We start from the raw sequence: 10,166 nt of genomic DNA, 5'->3' as shown, positions 1-10,166 counted from the left end.
AAGCACCATTTTGGAAGCTTTATTTTTAAGAGTGTAGACAAATAGATGAGGAAAGAGAAGAGGTAAAATGCAGAGAAGAAACACAAGTGTTTTTTTTTCCATGTATAGTGAGGACAGCAAAATAAACAGATTCATCAAAGGGAGGAGAAAACACTAGGGATGCACGGTATATCGGCCACCATATCGGTATCGGTTGATAATATGTTCATTTTTAATGTTATCGTTATCGGCCTGATAAGAAAATTTGGCCGATTTATTTAATAATTACTTATTTCCATCAGCTGAGACACTTCAGATGTGCACTGTTTGCCATGATGGTTTTGAATGTGTTGAAATAGGATTGGAGTCACTTCAAATTGGAAAATACAGTTAAGTACGATGTGCAGTGTCTGTCATATAGGTTACATAAAATTATAATGAGAACATTATAATTGTGTGCTTGGGACATGGCTTTTAATGGTGAGATTTTTGTTTTTGTAATCAGGCTCATAAAAATTCTATAAAAAATTTTATTTAAATTTATCGGCCAATATATCAGTTATCGCCTTTCAAATATAAAGAATTATCGGTTATCGTATCGGCCAAAATTTTTATATCGGTGCATACCTACAAATAGATTTATAAAAGGGAGAAGAAAACACTAGGGATGCACAATATATTGGCCACCATATCGGTATCGGTTGGTATTTGTTCATTTTTAATGTTATCTTTATCGGTCTGATAAGAAAATTTGGCTTTTGATATATTAAAGCCGATAAATAATGGATTATTTCCTTCAGCTGAGACACTACAGATGTGCACTGTTTGCCATGATGGTTTTGAATTGCTTGAAATATGACTGAAATCACTTCAAAAAGGAAAATATTACAGGTATAGTAAGTATAGTTAAGTGCAATGCAAGTCTGTCATATAGGCTACATACAATTATGATGAGAACATTATAATTGTGTGTTTGGGACATGGTTTTTAATGGTGAGACTTCTGTTTTTGTAAGCAGGCTCTCAAAAATTACATAAAAATTTAGATTTAGATTTATCAGCCACTATATTGTTTATCGGTTTTCAAATATAAAGAATTATCGGTTATCGGTATCGGCCAAAATGTTCATATCGGTGCATCCCTAGAAAACACTTCCCATATCTTTTGTTTTTGTAATCAGGCTCTCAAAAATTACATTAAAAAATTAGATTTATTGGCCAATATATCACGTATCAGCTTTCAAATGTAAAGCATTATTGGTTATCGTATCGGCCAAAATGTTCATATCGGTGCATCCCTAGAAAACACTTCTCATATCTTTAGTTGTTGATGTCAAAGGCTGAGTGTCCAATCAAACTCTAGTATTTGAGTAAATTCATCTGTCTTTTCATAGCTCTTCTAATTGGACAAATGCCAACATGAGCAGGTTTCGTGATATGCCCACATACTCAAAAGCCATCAACAAAACTACAGAAGGTCACAGAAAACACGATATTAAATGCAGGTTCACATTGAATATGGTTTGTGTGACCACAGAGGAAACCATCGATATTCAAGAGCAACCAAAATTGTCAATGACACGTAGACCTAAAACTAACAAAAAGTTTCGATAAATTACAGTTTGCAAGGCTGTAAGCACTAATTTAAGATTCGACCATTTAAAAAAAAATCCATATGTGCATAGAAACGGTGCTGTATTCATAATCAGCACATTTGCAGTAACAGCTGGTGTGGATTTTACAGCGGTGTATAGCTGTGAAAAGAAGCCCTGTGGCTCCGAAAACTACCTCAAAATCTCTTCACGTGCTCGTCCTGAGGAGAAACATAGAAAAGTAGAAGTTTGGCATGGCAGCAAGGCTTTCTTTCAATGAAGAATATGACACTATTCTTTTGAAATGACTCACTGTGCACACAAAATATTTGTTAGATATCATCTAGACGAATGGAGAGAGATATTGTATGCAGGAAATGCCATGGAGCACATGTTAGTTGCATAGGAAAGGAGGCATTGTGCACAGTCACATGTCTTGGAAACCAGACAGCAGCATGCAACAGTCACACACACACACACACACACACACACTTCATGTGGCTATACACTCTCTCCTCTGACCAAACTTCCTTTCTCCAATTTAGTCATCGTCTGAATAATCTTAAAGCAACAGACACTCACTCAGCTGAAGCTAAAGAACTGTCTGAACACACTATGAACCACAGATCAAGCTGGCCTTATCAATCTGTCTCAAACCGTTAGTTGGTTTATCTCGCTGAGTGTGCGGCCGTGCCTCTGTTCATGTGGTTTCAGAGTTAAAAATGACATCCGGTTTCAATGAACACTGAAATCAACTGCTGAGGATTCATGCAACAATGAACTTCATTTACAAATAAAAATGCTGCAACCAGAGATCACCAGAATAAAACAATATACGGCATTTAGCTGTGACACTTCAATCTGTAAATGAAAGTCCTTGTTTTTAATATCAAATACTCCAAGTTTCTTCATAACCTGCCCAAAGCACATGCCCAAAAAATGCATAAGAGCATTTTCAGACTAAACTGTGTCATACATGTTCAAAAACAATACCTGCAAAAGTACATCGTCTGCTCTGTGAGTTGTAAGTGTTTGTGATTGTCTGCAGTGACCATCATCATCATCATTCTGCAATAAAACACTAATAAACTCAAACACAAACACACACACACATACACGCACACACGTTTCACAATATGCTCTCAAAACACATTCCATTGAATCCACCTGCATTCCTTCACTGCCAGTTTGATTTTTTTGAAACAAGTTTCATTAGCCAAAACAAATGTCTGAATGTGAGACATTAAGGTTATTACAGCAACCCCAAGTTTCAGTTCTGAGTATATGACATTACGAAATCTGATCCCCATCAGTGTAAATGCTGCTGTACTGTGAATCACAGAATATATGAAGTAGGAAATAAAATATGGCTCCATATGCGTCATGCAGTCAGGACTCAAACATGCTGCGTGTCATATATTTACCCGGCGAGTCTCTCCTCCATATAAGAGCGCGACGCTCAGTAGCGGTTCTTTCTCTGGATGTGAAGTTTCCAGCGGGGTCCGTATATTCAGGCAGACCCTCCTCACCTCCACTGCTGTCTCACTACAACAACAGCGCTCTCCCCATCTGCCTCTCTCTCTCTCTCTCTCTCTCTCTCTCTCTCTCTCTCTCTCAGTTCAGGAAGTGATTTCGCGTTCAGTCTGACATCATTCTCCAACGCTTTCAGGAGTTTTTAAAGACACAGTCGGACCGTCCCGTACAGTTCATTTCTAATGAACAAGTATGGCAAGCCGCTTAAACATTTATTCCTCAAACCTAACTGTGTTCGTGTACTTATATAAAGGGGATAATGTACAGGCGACAGTTATTATTGCTAAATAAATCACTAATGGTGCAAGGTAGATAAAATATTATAAATAAATCTATTTAAAAATATTTATTAATTTAAATGAATTCATTAGCCTATGTAAAAATCGTTTGAAATTAATCAATGAAAACTTGTTTTGTCCAGAGTTATAGCACCAGAGAAACAATTCATCTTTATTGAATTTCTGTTTTTGCGGTAGCTCTGTATATTTCTATGGCATCGCTGTCAAAGAATTAGCTGGTGAAGTGGATTTACTTATTGTAGAGTTAGTGAAAGTTATCGTGAGCATTGTTATGTTTAAAGCAAATGTCAGTATACCGGGAAGATTTTAAAATAAGCAGTTCATTCATAAATACTTAAGATCGCTGTGGAAATACAAACCGGAAGACAAAAGACAACGAGCGCAGTGCTGAAAAGGGGCAGGGCTACTTAAGGTCTATACATACATTTTAACAGTTACTCGTCGCCACCTACTGGCATAATGTAATAGATACAATCTTTATTCGAAGCGTAAAATTAGTTTCAAAGTAGGCCTACTTTCGTTATTTGCAACAGAAATAGTAATAGCTACTGTATTGAAAACACTCGCTGGCTCAGTGGCAGCAGCGAAAGCAGGTAAAAATTCTGGTGTGATCATTTAATAGACATAGCAGAATCATAGCGCATGTGTATTTGAATCGAGATCGCGATCATTTAATGATCGATCATGCATAGGCTACATATGGGCCAATAGCCTATTTTTGTATGTCATATTTGTACCAGGCCCATATAATAAAAAATAAAAAAGGTAGCCTAATTGCAACCTTTTCCCCACAATTTTGACACATTTTTTTCTTAAACTCACAGTTCTGAGAAAGTTTGAATTATGAGATATAAACTTGCAATTGTGAGAAAAAAGTCGCAATTACATTTTTAATTGCGAGTTCATATCTCACAATTCTGACTTTTTGAGAAATAATTCCCAATTCCGAGATATAAACTTGCAATTACGAGAACAAAAGAAATAAACTTGCAAATTCACAATTCTGAGAAAAAAGTCAGAACTGCAAGATATAAAATAATAGCTCATATATTAGCCATACTTAATATAGGACACCAACAGCACAAGGACTTTTGACTGTTTGTATCACTCTGCTTGTCTTGTCTGCGTGTTCCAGACAGACTATCAGTGGGTTAGCGAGATTTTTCAGTTTTTCTTTCTAAAGTAAGTGAAGCTTTATTTATATACCACCTTTTAAAACAGTGTTTACAAAGTGCTTTACCGAAGAGAAATACACAGAAAAAAACATACATACACATATAAAAATATTTAAATATATGTAAAGATTGTTACACCAGTAGATGGCAATTGAAAGTCTTTATGAGAGAGTCATTGAATCAATCATTCAACCAGGTTCATTCTTAAAGATGAACAAAAGTCAGGAACAAAACAATTGACTGTCTTAGTAAGTGAGTCATTGAATCATTAATTTAACCAATTTGTTCAAAAACACTGATTTATTCACAAAAACAGTTGTTTTACTTGGATCTATTTTCTTTGACAGAGCAAAAACAAAGTAACTCACAACATTGTGCCTAAAATAATGATTTTTTGTTTATACATTTTTCAGGAGTCGTGTGCCACACAAGTCCTGAAAAGTGAAGCCAAAGCGTCTCATTCGCCCCTAAGTGGCTGGATGCTGTATATACAACCTAAACAATCAAATTACACTTCAAATATATTTTTTTTCAAAGATGATTTCTGTCATTTTATAAAGTTTTTATCACGCTGATGTTAGTTAAAGTGTTCGTTCTTTAAATAAGTTTGTTTTGTTAGTTATTTGATGCTATAAAAACACGGGTTTTGACATCATGATTGACTGTTGAGATTGACAGCTTCTCTGAGCGAAGTAGTCACTGAAGCACCAACAGACTTTTTTTTCTGGATCTTCAGGAGATTGAAGCTTTAACTTTAATTTCTACATTTCCAGAACTGTTTATTTCACACCGACATGAGCTGTTCTGCTTTATTAACCGATTCTGCGGGAGTGCGGGCGGGACCTTGATATCGCGGCTCCACTTTGCGCTCACTACTGCGCAGACTCGAGACTCAAGATGTCAGCACCATATTGCCACACTGGTGGCTTCACTTACTACAATCGTTGTCCATCTTTTTTTTACTGCTTTTTTAGTGGATTTCAAGCCAATATTGGGTAAAAAGTGCAAAATTAATGTGTACATGTAGTATTGTGCATCTCTTTGAAACAAATTAAGACACAATTGTCTGGCTCACATTTATTATACACAGAAATTGGACACACTAGTGAGATTATCACCATTTTTATTCATAGTGTTTTTATTCATATGCTGTTCCTGAGATGTTATTGAACTGTGCTACACCACAACAACCATCCGAGCGCGTCTGCAGTAGTAGATACGTGTCCCTCCAGGACGTGTCCCTTCGGCCATTTGACACTGATCATATCGGTAGATGTACATGTATCAGTTCATCGAGGCATTGACCCTTCTGTGCTGAGCGGTACAATGGCCAGTCTGAAATGTTACTGGTGTCCGTTCGGTTTCAGAACAAAAGAGCATGCTTGGCCAAGTATGAGGCATATGATGTTTGATCCTCAAACAATAGGAGATTGTACTCACTCACTTTCCATTCATGCCAGGCTGGCGCCAACAACACCACACTAATGCAACATGGGGCATCAGACTCATGCTCTGATTGGCACCAGACAAATAATATAGTCTAAACACCACAAATCCATTAGTGAAGGATATTTCTGTATGACGAAGAGAACCGTGATAAAAGACCAACTTTTCTAAAGCAAATGTAAATCGAGGCACATGCATATCTAAAAATGTATGATGTTAAATGAGATTCCCCTACGCACAGTGTTAAAATGCAACACACACAACACATTTAATTAATATAAAACATAAAAATAAACCATGCACACTTACAACATTTTTATTACTCTTTTAAATGTTCTCAGTTTTGTCATGTTGCAAGCTTAAATAAACGAATCAAAGTGGGTTTGATTAAGCATAAGACTTGTGTCTTTCAGTGATCATATTCATTCAGCCAATCAGAACTTCACATATCTACAAAGACCATGAAACACCATCCCAGGCCTCCGATCAGAAACATGGTCACATGCATGCTGTATATGAACAGATCATTGAGGATGCCGAAGTCCAGCCGGCGGTGGCCCAGCAGCAGGAGGATGACGGACAGCTTGTACTGAAGGCGAAGGAAAATTCGCACGCTGACGTACTGCAGGCAGAAGAGGGCAGACAGCGCCACCCAGAGGAGGGAGGTAAACAGGCTGCAGCCGAAATAGAGAAGGAACCGGATGAAGCTATACATCCACCGAGACTTCAGGTACAGGTCGAAGTTGTTGTATTTGGTGCGTACGAGCTGGGCGGTGCGTGCTGGGCCACATGCGGAGTGCATGCAGGTGGTGTGAGGGCCATGGAAGGAGCGAACCCTCCGTGGGATGGGAATGACAGGCATGGGTGGGCTTGGGAAGCCCCTGGATTCAGGAAGGCCCACTGACAGGACTCTTCCAGGAACTCCAGGGCTGCATGTTGCATAACAGGATCACCTGCAGATAGCTAAAAGGCGGACGGATGTTAATGTGACGCTCCTGTGACCGAGCGCATTGCCGCTCATCTTGTAGGAATCTCCATAGCACTGAAACTCTGGGGGAATAAACCACCAACAACAAAGAAATCATAATTAGTGATTAGAGTTGAAATTGTATGTTTTTTAAATTATTACTTCTAAGACATAAGATAAAACAGTTAACACAAAGCACTGTTCATTAAACAATCGTACTGACAATCCTCATTTTGGCTGCGTGAGATTCTCCAGCTTTGTTGTTGTTGAGCGACCGAAGCGCGAGCTGTTAAAGCTCCGCCCTCTTCTGGAAAGGGGGCGGGAGCAGCAGCTAATTTGCATTTAAAGGGACACGCACAAAAACAGTGTGTTTTTGCTCACACCCAAATAGGGTCAAATTTGACAAGCTCTAATAAATGATCTGTGGGGTATTTTGAGCTTCACAGACACATTCTGGGACACCAGAGACTTATAATGCCCCTTTCACAAGATGTAATATAGGTCCTGTTTAAATATATTATATTTTATTAAGTAATGCATTTTATTTTTAATTTATTGATGATAATTAATAAACATGGAAGCTCAAATGTGTGATCTTCTAGGTTTGATGCAAAATTAAACCAGTCTAAACTTTCATTTTGGGCGAACTATACACAATACATATTGTCGCATTTTTGTATTGCGATATATTGTTACACCCCTATTAGTGATAGACAAATATGATTAATCGGCTGATATTTGGTCAATATGAGTTATTCTGACTGTATATAACACTGATTCTTGAGATAAGGGACAAAACATATTTTAGAAGTATACATTATTTTTAAACTGATATATTTGTAGACAAAGGAAACAGGTTTTTCTGAAAATGTTTTTCTCTAAAAATGTACATTTATTCACTTCAGAATTTGTGTCAACTTTGTCAGAGACATTAAAAAAGCATGATATTTTAATTTGATCCATCCAACAACAGTGTAAAGTCTTCAATTATGTAGTAATTGTGTTCAATAAAGGAGCTAAGTGATAAATAAATTCTCTAATTTTTTTCTTGGGTTAGGGTTATTATGAATAATCCAGTTCCTAAATTCTTTAATTCTCTAACCTCCTTTTTAATATTTAACATATATAACCAATGTTCTTAGGTAAATCAGACATGATATCATGTAGTTCAGTTGATGTTTTAATATTTTAACACAATGAATTGAAAAAAGAATAAGACATTTCTTTCAAAATTAACAAAAAACTTCACCTGACGGTGTTAAATACTGACGGAGTTGACAAAGGTCCAGCTGGGGCCAAATATACAGTATATGTAAATAGAATCATGAAACAACATTAGAAGAATTCCCCATATGCAAGAAAACATATTAAATCACATTATATAGACTTTTTGAGAGCACTTGTTGAGACGGAGTTGACAAAACTGAATATTTTTCCACCTTAATCATGTGTTGTACAGTGGAGCAATTTTGTTTTCTTTCTCAGCTGTAGCTGCCTTAATAAACATCAAAAATGCCAAGATTTATCCCATAACTATTTACAGAAACTATTACACCGGGATGACGGAGTTGACACGTTAAAGCTGTGACCGCAGAGACTTCAACACTGTTTGTATAAAATATAAAAAAATATAAGACTTCCAGGACTGTGTGTCCTACTGTGAGATCCACAATGAGCAGGAAAAAGGAAAGGGGTCCTCAGAGTTAAAGATGACCATGACATTGCCTGATTTATTCAGAATTATAAAAAAACCTGATAGAGTTGACGCAAAGTGAGGACACAACTTTAATAGGAACTTTTAATGGAAAATATAATCCAAGACTTACTTTTTGTATTGTTTGATATATTACAGATCTCTGCCTTTCAATTTAAATGTATATTTTTGAATTTGTTGCATTTTTAAACACTTTGTTTGGCAATTTTACATTGTGACCTCATGATGAGGACAGGCTAAATTACGTGTTTTCCAAGTATAGAGCATGTATTTAAAATAATACTAACAAAACTATTTAAAAATAAAAGCAATGAATGTCCTGAATATTCAGATTTCCTTTAGATGTATCTTTACTTTACTCCTTTAGATGTAACTTGAAGTATTTTTACAAATTTATTTATTTTTAACATAAAGAGGGCTTTTGTGTGTAAGACATGTTTTGTCCCTTATCTCAAGAATCAGTGAAATGCAAACAGAATGTAATGTTTTCATGTGGATAGTTGTAATTTAGATATTTACATTTGCCCCCTGTATAAATATCTGGAGCCCTGGTTAATACCATGGTACAGAAACAGAACGCTTGCCTCATTTATAAACCATGGTATTTATTTACATAGAATTACAAGTTACTTCCAAGAACACCATTGTATTACAGTGGAACAATAACATTATGATTATCATCTCAGGTATTTATTCCATTGCATTTACACGGTACGCAAAAGAATACAAAATCCAGAGTAATACGTTTTTTGAGTGTTCAAGTGTTCAAATAACCTCAGAATAATTATGTTTTATGCAAAACATACAGACATACATCTGTCTAATGGTTATTCTATAAACGCAAGGCCACATTTAATGCTGTTCATCCCGCAGAAAACACGTTATCACTCACCTCTCGTCACACACTTTATTTATTACATATTATATGTACATCATATGTAATTATATATGGTATAAGGGAATGAAACTCACATGCGTTTATGCTGGATTCATCTGCTGTGCTGATAATGATGTGCTGCGGCGCGGAACACGGTCTGTCGCAAAACACACAGGCCCGCTGGTTGCCATGACAACAGCCGGACAATTTAAAGGCGCAGGCTGCTGGTCTTTTTATGTCGTAAATATGTTTTTTCTTTTAATAGATTTACGACAGGATTATCAGAATCCGTTCGTGGTGTTTAAATTAGCAGTGGTTACTTGTTTTAAGTCCCTTGGAACAAATATCTTACATTAATACCTCAAAATCTTGAACCATCAGATGGGCATTTTTCTGTCACAGTAATGATATATATATATATATATCACAATATAGTAATTTGATATGTAAAGCTACTTTGAAACGATGTGTATCGCAGATTACACTAGATCTGATTAAATAATGTTAGTTCAACTATAACCACTTGGTACTATTTTCACAAATAAGGTGTGCATTTTCAAAACTGTAGTACAAAAACCAAACTGA

The 10,166-nt window shown here is 36.3% G+C and overlaps 1 protein-coding gene across 1 annotated transcript; it reads right to left on the bottom strand.

Annotated features, from left to right (window-relative positions):
- Nucleotides 1-5,683: 5,683 nt before the first annotated feature.
- LOC127513147 (transmembrane protein 250) lies at nt 5,684-9,797 on the bottom strand. The gene is made up of 2 exons (XM_051894738.1): nt 9,677-9,797; nt 5,684-7,073 (listed from the first exon to the last, which is right to left on the bottom strand). The coding sequence occupies exon 2, from the start codon at nt 6,883-6,885 to the stop codon at nt 6,466-6,468; it is 420 nt and encodes a 139-aa protein (XP_051750698.1). The 5' UTR covers nt 6,886-7,073; nt 9,677-9,797; the 3' UTR covers nt 5,684-6,465.
- Nucleotides 9,798-10,166: the final 369 nt, after the last annotated feature.

This window comes from Ctenopharyngodon idella, chromosome 5 (assembly GCF_019924925.1).
Source record: "Ctenopharyngodon idella isolate HZGC_01 chromosome 5, HZGC01, whole genome shotgun sequence".
NCBI lineage: Eukaryota > Metazoa > Chordata > Actinopteri > Cypriniformes > Xenocyprididae > Ctenopharyngodon > Ctenopharyngodon idella.
Note: the sequence above shows the minus strand (reverse complement) of the source record. Positions and strands in the feature narration are given on the sequence as shown.